General features: G+C 36.5%; 1 protein-coding gene across 2 annotated transcripts in view; it reads right to left on the minus strand.

The window, feature by feature from the left end:
• ACER3 (alkaline ceramidase 3) overlaps positions 1–18,881 on the minus strand; it is a 129,727-nt gene that overhangs the window by 21,331 nt on the left and 89,515 nt on the right. For both annotated transcript variants that reach the window (XM_069469223.1, XM_069469222.1), the window contains 2 exons: positions 17,411–17,492; positions 13,948–13,983 (listed from right to left, as the gene is read on the minus strand). In XM_069469223.1, the coding sequence (XP_069325324.1) occupies positions 13,948–13,983; positions 17,411–17,492 (118 nt within the window). The remainder of the gene's footprint in view (positions 1–13,947; positions 13,984–17,410; positions 17,493–18,881) is intronic.

Consider the following 18,881-nt stretch of genomic DNA (forward strand, 5'->3'; position numbering starts at 1 on the left):
TTATAACTTTCATTATAAATATTTTAATATATATTTTTGGTGTACATATTGGGCATATGCCTAGGGGTCATATGGATCACAGAGTATGCATACGTTCAACTTTAGTAGTTTATGCAAACTGTTTTCCAAAGTGGTCATACCAATTTATACTCCCATCAGCAATGTATGAGGGTTGTTCAGCATCCTTGCCAGCCAGCACTTGGTTTTATGAAGTCTTTTTGATTTTAGCCATTTTGTTGAATGTGTAGTGGTATCTTGATGCTTTTTTTGTGTGTGTGATGCAGGGTCTCACTCTGTTGCCCAGGCTAGAGTGCAGTGGCCTCATCATAGCTCACTGCAACCTCAAACTCCCGAGTTCAAGTGATCCTCCCCTGCCTCAGCCTCCTGAGTAGCTGGGACTACAGATGCGTAAGACCACGTCTTATTTTTTCTATTTTTTGTAGAGACAGGGTCTCACTTTTGCTCAGGCCAGTCTCAAACTACTGGCCTCAAGTGATCCTCCTGCCTCAGCCTTTGAGAGTGCTAGAATTATAGGAGTGAGCTACTGTGCCTGGCCTCATTGTATTTTTAATTTTCATTTCCCTGATGACTAATAAGATTGAGCCCCTTTTCACGTGTTTACTGGCCATTTGGATATACTCTGGTGAAGTGTCTTGTCTGTTTTCTACTGGGGTCTTCTACTTTCTTTATATTGATTTTGAAGGAGGTCTTTATATATACTAGCTCTTGTTTGATTATATGTGTTGTGAATACCTTATTCCACCCCATTAGCATAGTGGCTTTTGCTGAACCCAATTTCTTTTTTCTTTTCTTTTTTTTTTTTTTTTTTTTTTGAGACAGAGTCTCGTTTTGTTGCCCAGGCTAGAGTGAGTGCCATGGTGTCAGCCTAGTTCACAGCAACCTCAAACTCCTGGGCTTAAGCGATCATCCTACTGCCTCAGCCTCCCGAGTAGCTGGGACCACAGGCATGTGCCACCATGTCCGGCTAATTTTTTCTATATATATATTTTAGTTGGCCAGATAATTTCTTTCTATTTTTAGTAGAGACGGGGTCTCACTCGTGCTCAGGCTGGTCTCGAACTCCTGACCTCGAGTGATCCACCCGCCTCAGCCTCCCAGAGTGCTAGGATTACAGGCGTCAGCCTCCGCGTCCAGCCTCAATTTCTTAATTTTAAGATAAATGATTAGTGTTGTCCGTGTCTTGTAATAATGGGACAGCTATCCATTAAATAGACATTCTTTAATATCTCTTAATGTGTTTTATAATTTCTTCTATGAGTTGAGCCATGGGTTATTTAGAATTATATTTCCTATATCCCAACATAATTGCATTATAGTCAGAAATTATATTCTGATTCCAATACTTGAAATTTAAGACTTCTGTATCACCCAATATATGGTTAATTTTTGTAAATGTTCTCCAAGTACTAGGAAAAAAATGACTTTCTGCAATTTTGGGGTTTGGTATTTTACATCTGTCCTTTAGGTCAAGCTTTTTAATCATGTTGTTCAAATCTATATCCTCTATCAATACTATATCAATTGATGTATTTGTCATTACCTTCTGATAGCTATATATTAAAATCACCTAATATTATGGATTTGTCTATTTTTTCTTCTAGTCCTGTCAATTTTTACATATTTTAAGATTATTATAAAGGTACACATAAATTTTAAATTATCATAGTTTTTGGATGAACTGAACTTTTTAGTACTATGAAGTAATCACTATTATCAGAAATGTTTCTCCTTTTAAGTCTATTTTATCTGATGCTATAACTATATAGGTTGAGTATTCCTTATAGGAAATGCTTGGGACCAAAAGTGTTTTGGATTTTGGAATATCAGCATTATATTTACCAGTTCAGCATCCCTAATCTGAAAATCTGAAATCCAAAATGCTCCCATGAGCATTCCCTTTGATGTCATATTGGTGCTCAAAAAGTTTTGGATTTTGGAGGATTTTAAATTTTGGATTTTTGGATTAAGGATACACAACCTATACCATATTTTTTTTGCTTAGTATTTGCACAGCATATTTTTCCACTTTTTCTTTCAACCGTTCTGTAGCTTGATGTTTCAGGTAAACTTTTTTGTAAGGCCTTGATATGACTTCTGCCTCTTGGGTTATTATGGTTTCTCATTTTAATTTAGGATTTTATAATGTAACCATAGAAACTACTTGTGATATCCCTATTAAGTAAACTCCAACAAATATTTATTGAGCATTGTATTAGACCTGGGGGATATAATGGTGTGAATAAAGAGTTAATATCAGGCCTAGACTGATGCAGGCCTGCCTGGGAATAACCTCAGTCTCCCAGAACCTTGGATACAGCAGAGTTGAAATAAATGGGGAGTGTTGTAAAGGACTTCATCTAGGTTGGAGGCTTTGGTAATACATGAGAACATCATGAAAAGATGCCATATATAAAGAGTGGTAGGAAAAAGGGGCTGTAGTTTCTACGTGTTAAAATGACCTCCACTACATTTGGCTCTCATCCCTGGTAGCTGTACACAATTTATGTGCATGAAGGTGCAAAAGAATAGCTCCAGTTCTCCTGATGAGATGATGTTGTATCTGCTGTAACTCTCACCCTGTATCCTTCTATAAAGCTAAGTAAATAGTACTAAAATTAAAGCCCTATTAGAGTGTTATTGCCTGCTTAAATCCATAACTGTAGCTATACTGATGTATATGGTGAACAAGAAAGTCATGATCCCTGCTCTCACAGCAATCAAAATCTAGTGAGGAGAGAGATAAGTAATGAGACATTTATAATATAGTATCATAGCTCTGTGACAGGGACCATACAGAGTACTTTGTAAACACATAGGAAGGCCACCTAATCCAGACTTATGCAGTTTAGAAAGTCTTTCATGGAGGATATGATATTTCATTTTATATCTAAAGCTTAAGTAGAAGTCAGTTACATTGAGAGAAAGTGGAAGAGAGTTATTGGCATAGCTTATATTCTAGACACTAGAAGAAAATAAGGATGCTTGAAGTATATTGTTGGAGTATAAGATAGGAAAAATGGAGTTAGAGAGCAGAGGTCAAGTCTGGCCTTTCAAACCATGTTAAGGAGGTGGACTGTATCTAAGAGCAATGCCAAGTCAATGAAGGTCTCCGCCGTAGCTCAACACGATCAGACTCATGTATTAGGAAGACGTCCCTGTTGTGTTGAGTGGAAAATGAGAGGGAAGTGACACTGATGGGAAACAGACCAATGACAATGTATTACAGTAATATGAGAGATGGGGACTTGAACTAGGGTAGTATCAGTGGGGATGAAGAGAAGTGGCCAGATTAAAGAGGACTAATAATTAATTTGAATAGGAGTTAGGGAGAAAGGAAAGTCAAGGATGATGGCCTGGTTTATGGCTTGGGCAATTAGGTGTACGGCAAAATTTTTTATAGGTTTGGAGAATATATGATGAAAAGAAAGACTGGGGAAAAAGTGGTGAGTTCATTTCTGTTTATGTTCAGAGTTTGAGGTGCCAGTGAGATATCTAAGCAGAGACCTCTAGGCAGGAGTTAGATATCTAGGTCTAAAGTTTAAAAGAAAAACCAGAACTGAAGAAAGAGATTTAGAATTATCAGCATATAAAAGTCAATGGGAATGGATTTCTCAGGGAGCATGCTGAAAATATGAAATGATGGATTAGGAAACAATCTATACCCTGGCTGTACAATGGGGCTTTTACAAATTAACTTTCTTCTTGTCTAAGAGATCTTTCCATGAAGAAAAAATTAACTTTCTTCTCCCCAGAGCACTGCCAACCCTGGCCCATACTTCTGATGCCCCACCCCACTAATGGCTTGCCCAGTATTTCTTCTTTCCATCTGACTTTATAGAACACTGATTTTATTTGGCTGGCATATATTCAGCTATATAAGCTTGACTTCTCAGGTTCTCCTGTGGGTAGAGATGGCCACATGACCTTTGCCATTTTTTCTATATATACTCTAATATTACTTTTTAAAAAAAATAAAAAACAATAGAATATATACTTTTCTGCTTCTTACAGTTTTCATCTAATAATACATATATTTTATAGTGAACCTTTCCATATTTAATAGCATTTAATTCCATAGTGAACCTTTCCTTTATCTTTCCATATTTAATAGCTATTTTGTCCCCAAACTCCAAAGACTATGAAACTATTATTAGTGTTTTCTCTCTGTTAAAGTATCCTAGGAATATGTCGTATGTAAACTGAGACCTCATATTCATCCTCAAGGAAGCTAAGAAAAAAAGTAGGCTGTGCTTTATTGCTCAATAAAGAGAGAACTAAAGGTGTACTGGGAAAAGCAGAAAAAGTCAAATATTTTGTTCTGTGAGCTGGCATTAAGATGCCTGTGTGGATGAAATTAGGAAATAAAAGAGGGAGAATCAAGTGGGATGGTGCTGTAGCGTGGGACCTTGAAAAAAGCATACATACTTACTGAACATTGACTGAGAGACAGCCATTAGACTGGATATTCACCAAAGATGAAAAGACACACTATTCCTGATCTCAATAAGCTCAGTCTAATAGAGATTATTGGGGGAGACATATATAATCAAATACTTAACATCTGGATTTGGTTTCTAAATTCTGTTCTCCATTGAAAGAAACCAGGGTTCTATGGAGAAATGGCTGATTCCAGGCCTCTGGCAGGGAAAGAACAAAATAAGCCTAGAAGATCTTGTGCCAAAAAGTAAGGAATTTTCAAAGAATGGTGGGGATATGTCAAAAGGACACAAACACCAGCTTCAAAGGGCTCGACTGGCCAAATCTGAGACAATTTGTACACCAAAGTAAATAACAAATCATAACCCATTGGATAAAATAGGAATACATGAGTCTACAGAGTTAAAAATAAATCGAAAGTTTGAAAAATTCAGAGTATTTTCCTAAGTCTCAAAGTACTACCGTACTATAAAATTCTTACTAATTATGGACAAAGAGTAACTTTACAGTGAAGTCGGACAGACACTAAACCAAGTGATCAAAGTTAACATTACCACATTACCAGTAAAGGGACAAACTGAAAATCATGCACCATCTAATAGGATGCAATGACAACGTCTTGTTTTTTTTTTTTGCTAATAAGATAAAGTCTAATCAGGGAGCAATAATAATTTGGGCAGTATGTAATTGGCACAGGGTTAGACAAATAGGCCAATCAAGCAGAACAAAGAATCCAGAAACAAACTCCGTGTTATATCATATATAACAATGATAATATGGCAGAGCCATGAGAAAAGAAGAGTTGTTCAGCAAATGGTGCTGAACTCAGACTTAGCATTCTAACAATGTTCAGTGACTGGCTTTAAGGATCTTGGGTAGTAGCTGTTGACAGCCTGATCCCTGACTCATAGTTTTGACAATATGTTCTTTTTTTTTTTTTTTTGAGACAGAGTCTCGCTTTGTTGCCCGGGCTAGAATGAGTGCCGTGGCGTCAGCCTAGCTCACAGCAACCTTAAATTCCTGGGCTCAAGCAATCCTTCTGCCTCAGCCTCCCGAGTAGCTACAGGCATGCGCCACCATGCCCGGCTAATATTTTCTATACATTTTTAGTTGTCCGGCTAATTTCTTTCTATTTTTAGTAGAGACGGGGGTCTTGCTCTTGCTCAGGCTGGTCTCGAACTCCTGACCTTCAGCGATCCACCCACCTTGGCCTCCCAGAGTGCTAGGATTACAGGCGTGAGCCACCGTGCCCGGCTGACAATATGTTCTTGAAATCAGTTCCAGTAGGAGTCAGTAGTTTGAACTATGGCAAAAACAACAGTGGCTCCCCTAGCAGGTTATTTGGTTTTTTGGGGTTTTTTTAACTTTTTAATTTGAACTAATTTTGGACTTACAAAAGAGTTGCAAAAATAGTACCTTTATATCCCTCAACACGTTTTCTATAATGTTAACATCACATACAACCATTCTATAGTGATCAAAAAAGGAAAATTAACATTAGTACATTATAATTAACTGAAATATAAACTTTACTTGAATGTCACCAATTCTTCCACTATTGTCCTTTTTCTATGCCAGGATCCTATTAAGGATCCCACACTGCATTTAGTTGTTATTTTTCCTTAGTCTTCCAGTCTAGCAGGCCAGTTTGGCATTATTCCTGGCAGTCATTCCTTGAGGCATAGCCTAGATCCTATTGCTTTATTTCTTCTAAAATTTTTTTAAAAAATTTCAAAATATTAAGGGGGCACAAATGTTTTTGTTACATGGATACCTTTTATAATGCTTAAGTCGGGGCTTTTAGTGTGCCTGTCACTGGAATAGTGGTCACTATACTCGATAGGAAGGTATTTACCTCTCCCCCACTTCTTGATTTCTAATGAGCCTTACTTCTTTTTGGGCCTGCATGTGCCCATTGATTAGCTCCTAATTATTAGAGAGTACATTTGGTGTTTGTATTTCCATTCCTGAGATACTTCACTTAGGATAACGTTCTTCAATTCCATCCAAGATGCTGTAAAAGACAATACTTCATTCCTTTTTATGGCTGAGTAACATAATACACATACACACCCACATACATTTTCTGAATCCACTCATGAGATTATGGGCACTTAGGTTGATTCCACATCTTTGCAACTGTGAATTGTGCTGCAATAAACATTTGAGTGCAGGTGTCTTTTTGATAAAATGACTTCTTTTCCTTTGGGTAAATACCCAGTAGTGGGATTGCTGAGTGGAATGTTAAGTCTACATTTATTTCCTTGAGGAATCTCCATACTGTTTTCCGTAGAGGTTGTACTAATTTGCAGTCCAACAGTGTATAAGTGTTCCTTTCTCTCCGCATTCATGCCAGCATCTATTGTTTTTTGACTTTTTCATGATGGCTATTCTGACACGGGTAAGGTGATATCTCATTGTGGTTTTTAATTTGCATTTCCCTGATGATTAGTGATGTTGAGTATTTCTTCATGTTTGTTGCCCATTTGTCTATCTTCTTTTGAAAACTTCTGTTCACATCTTTTGCCCACTTTTTAATGTTTTTTTTTTCTTGCTGAGTTCTTTGTAGATTCTGGATACTGTATCTTTATCAGATGCATAGTTTGTGAATATTTTCTACCATTCTGTAGGTTGTCTATTTACTCTGTTGATTATTTCCTTCGCCACACAGAAGCTTTTTAATTTCATCAGGTCCATTTATTTGCCTTTGTTGTTGCTGTATATGCCTTTGTGGTCTTAGTGAGAAATTCTTTGCCTAAGCCGATGTCTAGAAAAGGTTTTCCTATATTTAAAACTTTGTAAGCATGTAATTTCTTGTATTAAATTCTTTCTCCCTACTTAAAATAGCTCGATTTATCTTTGTTTCCTACTAATGAAGGATGCCTAATACAGACAGGAAACCCAGAAGCCACAAATGAAAATTTATACATGTTTAACATAAAAGTTAACTTTTATATGGGAAAAGACTACCATAAACAATCAAAAGAATAAAATGACTGAAAAATCATTTGATGTTTATAATAGGCAAATTATTATTTAAAATTTATTAAATTTTAGATTATTATGGATACATAAGTTATATATCTTTATAGTATACATATGATGTTTTGATACAGGTATACAATGTGAATTAATCAAATCAGGGTAATTGGGATATTCATCACCTCAGAAGTTTATCATTTCTTTGTGTTAGGAACATTCCAACTCCACTCTTTTAGTTATTTAATATTTTAAAGTATACCCTAACTTACTGTTGATTATAGTCACTTTGTTGTGTTAACTTCTTGTTTTTTCTGCTAAAAATGTATAATCTGAATGTAATCATGATACAACATCAGGTAAATCCAAATTGAGGTAAATCCTACAAAATACTGGCCTGTAATCTTCAGAAGTGCCAGGATCACAAAAGTTAAAAAAAGACAAGGAACTGTTTCAGAATGAAGGAGACTAAAAAGAAGTATGAAACTAAAACAATACATGATTCTGGGATGGATCCTTTTACTATAAAAATTATTGGACCAATTGTAGAAATTTGAATAGGGTCTGAGGATTAGATGATAAAAATATGGTTATTTACTTACTTATTTGGCTGGTTAGTTATGTAAGAGAATGTCCTTATTTGTAAGAAATACAGGTATGTCCCAAAATGTTGACAACACAGTTTCAAACAGTTCAGGGGAAAAAAGTTCTTTGTACTGATCTTGCAACTTTTTTGTAAGTTTGCTATTGTTTAGAAATAAAAACATTTAAACAATAAAGAATTCCATTCTAACCTATAAGGCTAATTATTGGCTTCACACTTGGATCTGTAGTGGGAGCTGAGGTCTTTTATTCTAGGAGAAAGGCATTCAGTTCACCTGTGGTCAAGAACAGGTCATCAGGCCAGGCGCAGTGGCTCATGCCTGTAATCCTACCACTCTGGGAGGCCGAGGCAGGAGGATTGTTTGAGCTCAGGAGTTCGAGACCAGCCTGAGCAAGAGCAAGACCCCCGTCTCTACTAAAAAGTGAAAGAAATTAGCTGGACAACTAAAAATATATAGACAAAATTAGCCAGGCATGGTGGCGCATGCCTGTAGTCCCAGCTACTCAGGAGGCTGAGGCAGAAGGGTTGCTTGAGCCCAGGAGTTTGAGGTTGCTATGAGCTAGGCTGACGCCACAGCACTCTAGCCTGGGCAACAGAGCAAGACTCTGTCTAAAAAAAAAAAAAATCCGAGAAACAATTTCAAAATAAGTATACCAAATTCCTCTTCCTTTTTATTTTTTTAGCAAGAGGGTCTTGCTCTTTCACCCAGGTTAGAGCACAGTGGCACGATCATAGCTCACTCCAGCCTCCAACTCCTGGGCCCAAGCAAATTGATCCTGCTGCCTCAATCTCCAGAGTAGCAGAGACTACAGGCACACACCACCACAACCAGCTATTTAAACACTTTTTTGTAGAGATGGGGTCTTGTTATGTTGCCTGGGCTGGTCTTGGCCTCTCAAAGTACTGGGATTACAGGCGTAAGCCACTGTGCCCAGATCTCTTCCTTGGTTTTGAACATACTCTTCTCTTAGCCTAGAATCCCTGCAAACTCCTATTTAAGTCACAGCTTAAAATACACATGCTCTATAAAGTGTCACTCCAGGTACATTTAGGCATGCCTTCCTTGCTTCCACTGTTCTTTTTACATAATTATAAATGCTGCATTTAATCAAATGATCCCTTTAATACTCTGGCCTTATCTCCTCACTGCTAATGATCTTTCCCTACTCTGTCTCAGCTACCTACTTTCACGGGCATACCCCATTGACTTATAAAACAAGTATTTAATCATTACCTACTATTAGTTTATTAAGTATGAAATGTCCAATTTCCTTAAGTATGAAGTTCGACAAATTGATATCTCTGACATTTCACTGTGACGCTTCTTGTTTTATTTTTATTGTGAAGGTACATCCCCATTCTTTCAAACACATGGTTTTGCTTGTGATTATCTTTCAAATTTTTTTTTAAAGCAGTTTTTGTGAAACCATCCATAAGTCAAAAATTCGAGTTATTTTTGAATATGAGTTCCATCGTTGAACCAATGCAGTGCAAGCAGCTCAAGATATCAAACAAGTGTTTGGGAAGGATGTGGCTAACGAACACACAGTACATTGATGGTTTGAGAAATTCCATTCTGGTGCTTTTAATCTTGAAAATGAGCCATGTGGGTGACCTAAGACCAAGGTGGATAATGATGAGCTGAAAGCTATAGTGGAAGCAAATCCATCTCAACCTATTTGTGAATTAGCAGCAAGGTTTGATGTTACCATTCCAACAATATTGGACCATTTGAAACAAATCAGCAAGGTAAAGAAGGTGGATAGATGGGTTCTGCATAAATTAAATGAGCATCAGAAGAGAAATCATCTCGAAGTTTGCCTTTCTTTGCTGTCACGACATAAAGGTGAACCATTTCTACACTGTATTGTGATGTGTGATGAAAAATGCATTCTTTTTGACAATTACAAGTGTTTGGCACAATGGTTGCATAAAGATGAAGTGCCAAAACACAGCCCCAAACTCAATATTTATCAAAAAAAAAGCTAATGGTGTCTGTTTGGTGGTCCAGTGCTGGTAGTGTCCACTACAGCTTCATGACACTTGGTCAATCAATTATAGCGGATGTCTACTGCAACCAATTGGACAAAATGATGAGGATGCTTGCAATTAAGCAGCTGAGATTGGTCAGTAGATACAGGCCAATCCTTTTGCAAGACAATGCTAGACCACATGTCCCACAAACAACACTGCTCAAACTACAGTAGCTGGACTTGGAAACTCTCTGTTATCTACCATATTCACCAGACCTTGCACCAACTGATTACCACTTCTCCCAGGCTTTGGACCACTTCTTGAAAGGACAAATATTCAATTCCCAAAAATCTGTGGAAAACTCCTTATGCAATTTCATGGCCACTCGCTCTCCAGGGCTCTCCAGGCTTCTTCGCTGCTGGCATAAACAAGCTACCATTAAGATAGCAAAACTGTGTTGATCGTTAAGGCACATACTTTGATTAATTGTACTGCTTCTTGTTTGAGATATAATAAACTACACTTTTGATTTGAAGTCAGACATTTCATATTTAATGACCTAATGTTTGCCACTCTTCTAGGCTATAAGGATGCAGCTCCTTGCTTTCACGGGGCTTGCATTCTAGGTTTGTATGAGGGAGACAAAATAAATGAATTACATTTGAAATAAACACACATACATACATAATGTCAGGGGTTGATACATGCTAAGAAGAAAATTAAATCAGGACAACAACATAGAGAAGGATGTGTGTAATTTTAGATAGAGTTGACAGGGAAGGCCTCTGTGCTAAGTTAACATTTGACCTGAATGAAGGGAGGAAGTAAGCCATTAGACAGCTGGGATATTGGTATCCTTAGCAGTGGGAACAGTAAGCACAAAAGTTCTAAAGTAGAAACAAGCTTGTTGTGTTTGAAATATAAAGCAAGAAGGCAGTTGAGCAGAGAAACCGAAGGAGGAGGCAAGTGGAAGGATGTCCCCCTACTCTAACATGGTTTTTCTTTTTTTAATAGCACTTACCTTCTAATATATAAGCATACTATAATATAAATTTGCTTGTTATATCAATAGTTTTATTGTTTCTTATTATATTCTAGCACTGTTGTATTTTTTCATCCTTTCTCAATGAACTATAAACTTCTCTCTTTACTCCCCCTTTTACTTCCTTCATCCAACCCCTAGGTAGCCTTCCAATGAATCTTTCTAAATGAGAATCTGATCCGGTCATACTGCAGCTTAAAAGCCTTTAATGGCCCCCAATGCCTATAATTTTAAGCATAGCATAAAGGACTCTTCATGATCTAACCCCTCACCAGTAATCCAAACCTCTCTCTTACGGTTAGGACAGCCATACCAAATATTTATAGGAGACTAGTGCTTTATAAAAGGTTTCCTACAGAAGTATTCCCAGTGTCAGAGGAAGGATGATTTATTCCTGATGGACAGAGATAGGAGAGGCACGACTGAAAACACAAATTTCTTTGAGGTTTCCTATTTCATCCTAAAAATTCATGTGGTCACTGTATTCTATAATGTATCTACATTTGTTTTAATAAAAGAAGTTTAATCCCAACAATATGCTTAAAATAAATGTTCTAGGAAGACAGGCCATTTTCCTATGCAGTCAGTGGTTTTGTAAATACCTCAGCATGCTACCATAAACCTCTGGGAGAACTTGTACTCCTGTGTCATGTGCAGTAGCTACCAGTCCACACTTATGTAACTTAACATATGCTTCTCTCTGGATGGAATATCCTTCCTCAACTTGTCTACTTTGCGACATATTGTTGATCCTTCAAGACTCTCCTGAAGCCTTTCCTCTGAGTCATCTAAGCAGACCAAGCATGCCTTTGTCTGTATTAGCACTATTTTTACATATTTATTGTAAGAATTATATGCTGTAATTATTTTTTACAAGTCTATATTCCTGATTAGACAGTGACCTCGAGACTAACAGTCACATCTTAGTTGCCTTGGTATATTAATACTAGTTAACATTTACTGAGTGTTTATTATGTGACAAAGGTTTTATATGTATTATTTTATTCAATCCTCAGACAACCTTAGGAAGTTATTATACCAGTTTTAGAGCTAAGGGATAACAATAAGCTCCTTGAAGGGAGAGACCTTGCTATTTTATTCATTATTGTAACTCTTGTATCTAGTAGGGTGCCTGGCACATTGAAGGCACTTAAAAAGTGTTTGTTGAACAGTGAAGAAACCAAATTTCTGAGAGCTTAAGTATCTTGTCCAGGGTGTACAGCTAGTACGTGGAGGAGACTAGATTTGAATCCATGTCTACTTGACTTTAGATTTTAAAGACTCTGCTCTACTCTCTATCTCCAACTTCCAGTTCAGAATTTGGTACTGAGAAGGCATACAGTGGGTATCTGGTTCAATGCATGAAAGTCTTTTACCTTTAGATTATTATCTGCTTCACCCTAGCATCCCCCATTTCTTCATTACTCTATCCTGATTTTTAATCTCTAGGCCTAGGACATAAGCCACAATGGGCATGGGCAGACCTAGCTTTCACCCTGCTTCCCTTCTTATCAGTAAATATTATTGCTATACATGGAGAAGAAAATAATATTACTGGAAAAACACATGGATATTACAGCAGAGGAAGTTACATTAATAGTTATTTCTATTACATAAACATAGTGTCAAATAGGTCCTAAATACAAAATGAAAAATTGATGGTCACAAACTTATAAAAATTAACCTAAAACTTCCAAATGTTGTATTATTTTGTAGTTATGATTTTTTTCCTTAGAAAAAGCAAGAAATTTATAAAAACTGAAATATTCTTCACATAAATTAACTTTGTTTTTTATACTGTTAATAATTCTTTCAAAATAAAAGGGAAATTATATAATGACATCATTTCAAGTTACAATAAACAAGAAAAGGAGGATGTCCTTTCCTGTGGCATCTACTTTCAGCTGGCCTGAAGAAAATCAAGGCACAATAATGCAGTTGTGGAATTTACTTCAAAAAACAGATTTCAGTTAGATGACTTTTGTATAGCTTGAGTTTAAAAAGTGACAGCATTTGATTGTTTACTTTTTATCTAAGCACAAAATATTTTAAAACTACAGAGCCTCTGACACTTATCTACCCCTACGAAATCCCTGAAAAGTGTGCTTATTTATTTATTTACTTACTTTTGTTTGTTTGCTACTTTGTTAAAAGGATGGTAACTAGGAATCAGACAAACCTAGATTACAATCCTGGCTCTGCCCCTTAATATCCGTGTCACCGTGAAGCAAATTACTTTAATATCTCTAAGCTCGATTACCTCAAAAGGCGAAAGACATATACAATCTCAAGAGAAACCAGAGTATTCAATTACCTTAAAATATGGATAATAATCACTAGTAGAACTGTTGGCAAGATGAGAAGTCTGTGTAGGAATGAGCATAGTACCAGGCACAAGGTAGTAGTCAAGAAATAATAGCTCTCTTTACTTAAGGTCTGCTACTTTATTTCACTCTGGTTTTATAATGGGAAGCACTTAATTTACCATTTCCTACAACAAAGTTTCCTGTGTTTGCTTCCTTCAATGTAAATAACCTCCCATGTTAAACAACTTATTAAAATATATTAGGGGGAGAATATTCAAGGAATTTCCAGTCTGTCTTCCTGGTTCCTTCTGCTTGTAAGAGCAATGTGATGTGACACCTGCGTTACTGAATACCAACAGCCAGCTGGACCTGGGCATTGGCTGTCCCAGATAGATTCCTGTTACCCACACCTGGCTCCTAAAGGCATTTGAGTTTGCAACCTCTGTTTTGAACACTGAACTTTCCTAGGACATCTACCACTGCATTTTCAAAAGTTGTATCTGCATATAATTTCCTAGAAAAGGAAAACACAAAGCAGGCATATATTGTTAAACAATCAAATGTTGATAATCTAAAAAAGTTACCTGATGGAATACAGGCTCTTTTACCTTAAGGTAAACCTGCAAAATATTAGAAGGAACACATGAAGTACATCATGGAGAGGGAAAAATCCTATTCCCACTACTCTGCAAATCCCAAACCTCTTTTGCTTCCCCATCCTGCTTAAACTTGACTCCAGCCATGTAAAACCAATCAGATCAGGTAGCATGTCACAGAAGAGCTAGTACCTACAGGGGGATCTACCCCAGTGATAGTCCTGCCATGGTAAATAAAATGTTTCAAATCTATTGTGGACTACTCTGACCTCTTGGCCTCTGCATCAGCATTAAGGAGGGATAAAGGTATGGATACTCATGAGGAGTGAGGAGGTTACATGGACAATCCCTGTAGCAGATCTGTTCTACAGTAAAGAGAACACGGGACTCTAACGTTAGAGACAGGAGTTAAATTTCAAACTCTGCCCCTTATTTGCCACACACCTTAAGCAAATCATTTAATCAAAATACTTATTTTCCTTATCTGGATAATGAAGAATAATGATGCTGAGGAATACCAGAAAGTGTCTAGCACCTGGTAGCTGCTCAGTAAGTGAAGACATTTAAAACTAGTAGCTGCTCAGTAAGTGAAGACATTTAAAACAGGTGTCTCGCACTCTTCTGCTTCCAAAAATCTCTCACTCTCCTAGATGCATTGCTAGTTACAGCAACCCTACTTTTAGGCTCCCAGTGTCATGTGGATGATTAAGTTCAGTGCCATTTTAGGACTTAACATGTATGTATTGCCCTATAGGAGCATATTTTTAAATGACATGGTACAGGAGAATCAAAATTCAAATCATAACCCTTCAGTAACTCTCATCACATACAAGACAAAGTTCAAATTTCCTTTTTTTTTATATATCCTAAGTCATTAAGCAAAAAGTTTGCATTTCCTAGCCTGACATTCAAAGCCTTCCATGACTCCTACCTTTCTGTTTGGCCTCACTGCTGTCTTCTTGTCTCCTTCTCATCTAAAGCTTCAGAAAGTACTGTGCTTCCTCAAATGTGCTAGTTTCATGCTTCTGCCTCTTTAAACATGCTTCTCTTTACTTTGTTCAGAAATCCTACCCTATTCATTGCTCATCATTTAAGATTCAATTCAAACTATACCTCCTTCTTGAAGTCTTTTTTGATCCTTGATCTGTGATGTAGCAGAAATAACCATTCACTCTCCTTTCTACCACCACTGTCCATGTACAAACTTTAAGGCATTTATTAGTTTGTTTCTCTGCCTATGAGACTATAATCTCTCTGATAGCAAGGACTGGGCTTAGATATTTTTATATGCTCACTTAATGTAGTGATCTCATAAAATACATGATTTTATAATTTGGCTATAAAATTTCTTATTTTCAGAGAAAGCTTTTACCCTCACTACAAAAAAGACCAGATTATTTCCTTGAAACACCAATCAAGCTTTAAGAGTATAAGGTGCATGAGACATTATATATTTGTAATTCTAAACCCAGCAAGGGAGAATGCTTTTAATCTCTGAAATTCCTTATTTCAAAAAACTAATTTCCCTTTATATAGTTAATGCTATCAGATTCCCATTGTTATTAATAAAAGGACATGCCTCTTAAAGATATTTTTTTAAGGCAAAGAATTATGGAGTCCTTACTATGTAGCAGGTATTAATTTTCACAACTAATATAAAATGTATACTATTATAACCTTCATTTTACAGATAAGGAAAACTAAGGCTGAGGGAGATTAAGTAACTTGCTGAAAGTCTCACAGTTACTAGATAACAGTGTTGGATCCAAACTCAGATTTGACTGACTCCAAAGCCTGTTTTTGGTATCATCTCTTAACTTACAAAGGGGTCTGTCTAGTCTTGACCCTGCCATCAATTCCCTATATAAACTTGGCTGGCCAGGCAAGTCACTCTCTGGACTTTATCCTCTTCTTTTATATAGTAACAAGACTTCATTTCACCTTTGAAGTTCTAGGATTCTTTCAGGATTAACCAATATGTAGTTCAGGCAAAGGAATGTAGAAACCTAAGAAAATAGTGTATATGTGCTCTTTCAACTTCCTATTCAACATCTCAACTAACTGAAATCTAGCTTCTGCCTCCATCAATTTACTCCTGAAAGTATCATCATTAAGGTTACTTGGTTCTTCTAATTGGACATTTCTATTAGTTAGCTCTCAATCTTCATTTTATTCGTCCTTTCAGAGACAGCTAATACTGTTATTTACTTTTCACTTTTAGATATCTTTGTATTCTGTGACATCGGGTTCTCCTAGCTTTCCTACATCTCTGATTACTTTTTCTCAGTGTCCTTTGCTGGCTCCATTTCTTCTATCTGGCCCTCAAATGTCAGCATTCCATAGGGTTGTAGCTTTCATGGTCTATGCTATTTCTGTGCCAGTTCATCTATTCACACATTTCTAGTACTACCTACACGCTGACAACTCTCAACTCTACATATTTAGCTCAGCCTACCTGTTAAGCCTCAGATGTCTTTAATGCCAGATACCTCAATCTCAACACATTTCAAGTGGAACTTATCTATCCTTACTAAATCTCTCCCAATTCTACCAGTGGTGATGATTTAATGAGACAATAAAAGTAAAGTACTCAGTATAATATCTGGCACATAGTAAGTAATTAAAAATGGTAGTTCATTATTGCTGTTCCAAGGTTCTACATCTATGAACATTAATAGTGTATTCAGAAATGCTTCACCACACCCTTGCCCAGGGGCCTCATGAACTCCTAATTATCAGTTAAAATCTAGCTCAAATGCCTCTCTGAAACTTTCCTAGGCCCACTCTTGCAGACTTGATGACTCTCCTTTGTCTCATCACCATATAACTAGTTTTTACCTCTGTTAGTGCAATAACTATCTTTTGATGCAATTCTTTGTTTGCATGTCTGACTTCCCTAATAGAATGAGCTCCTCAAAGATAGCAACTGCCTCTTAGTCATCTTTGTATTTCTGGTGCCTGATGTGGTAGATTTTCAATAAATATTTGTTGAAATAAATATTTTCTTAATACAAAATGCAATTCACTTGAGGAAAAAAAGCACTAGCATAGGATCAGAAGTGACTAGCTACCTTAACTTATTTGGAAAAGGTTAACCATTAAAATAGTCACACTAGGCCCAATGAAGCAGAGCCAATTTCATTTTTAACAAACAGGACATAATATATCCATCGATGAGATAAGTTAATTTTGTTCCATTGCTACTGAATATTTGCTTTTTGACTTTTTCACTTTAAAAAAAAACCCCAGATTTTAAAAAGTGATTTTAATTACAGTGAGTAATAACACTTGAACAGGAAACAAAGAAGCAGTATCTGTCAGTGAGATAGCCTAGTTTTGTATAGAAACATTTCAGTTTGACAGCATGAAGCAAATACTGGAAGTAAAATATGCCAAACTCTATAAATGGCTAATTCACATGCTTAATCTGTTAGAACAAAATATGACTTACTGTGGTTACTATTAAACTGAATAGAACTAAGGTAAAAAGCAGATGGTAGTTTACTGAGTTCTTGATCTTGAAACATTCAAACCTTTAAAAAAAAAGAGAGAGAAAGAAACTTTTTTTAGAATATATAACTAGGAACAAATAGAATGCTGCTTTGCCACTTGCCCATATGTCTCTGTAATCTAGTGATACCTATCATTTCTTTCCACCCACATTATTATCTAGGAAAACCTGCACTGCCTGTAGCCTCCAAGAAGCAGTAGACACCTGACTTAAGCTGGGACAATGAAAGGCTTTCTCCTGAAAGTCTGAAGTTTGGGAGCCAGAGACCAAATCAATTAAATATAGAGAATCAAAGTATAAAGTCATGGACTGGAGGTCTAAGGCTGATATTTGGGGGCAGCCAAATTGAATGAACAAGCGAATAAATGAGCAAGAGAAGAATCTGCAAAGAGAGAAAAATAAAGGAGATACAAACATTTGAAGCCATGTGGAGAGGAAGGAATGCAGAAAAGAGGGAGGGAAGAAGCTGCCCTTCTAGTTCCAGTGAAGTGAGGCTGTCCTTTCTGCTATTGTGTTCCATATAATTTTTTCATGTCCTTACAATAAATAAATCTCTCTTAACTCAAGCTAGCTTGACTAGGTTTCTGTATCTTGCAACTAATGATCCCTAACTAAGGAACACTATTATAGAAAATATCACTCTAATTATTTCTTCTCTTATCTGTCTCCCCAACTAGCCTGTGAATTCCTTGTGTACAGGAATAAAATCTTATTTTTTTTCATATACCTAGCAAAAGGATAGTGCCTGACACACAGGAGATGTTCAGTAAATAAGGAAATATGAACAAATAATTAGCTATCAGTAAGTATCCAACCTTTGAGGACTATGTCTTAGCATATAGACAGCAAGAGTGTTCACTTAAGTTTACTAACTGGTTGTGGGAATTGGACCCAACTTTTACTTCCTTATCTATAAAGAAAGGTGGTTGGAACAGATGCTCTCTAAGATCTCTTTTGCCTTTAAATTCTGACTTTATGACTTGGAAGATGATAAAAATGTTGACCTTTAAATGCTATGAATTTATAGCTTGAAAGGTGATAGAAAAGTTAGGTGAGATATTTGTAAATTATAGTTACTCTTTTCATTCTGTCAGTAGTTTAGAAATTTCTGTTTATCATTTCAAATGTCCTCAAAGCAGGCTATCTGTTAAGAAACCAAAAGTCTTTAGGAGGCCTGGCTTGTATTTATCACCATGGTTATCTCACTTTATCACATACAGTCACTTTCTTATCTGTCTCCTTCCTTAGACAAAGAGTTCTTTGACTCTTTGTATCTACAAAGTCTAGTATTATGCCTAAAACAAAGGAGGTTTTCAAGTACATGTTTCACAAATGAGCAAGCACATAGAAAGCAAGGCAGGTTTAAAAATGGTTAGAGGTCTAGACTGCTTTGCATACTTGATATGTTCAA

This window comes from Eulemur rufifrons, chromosome 6, assembly GCF_041146395.1.
Source record: "Eulemur rufifrons isolate Redbay chromosome 6, OSU_ERuf_1, whole genome shotgun sequence".
Lineage (NCBI taxonomy): Eukaryota > Metazoa > Chordata > Mammalia > Primates > Lemuridae > Eulemur > Eulemur rufifrons.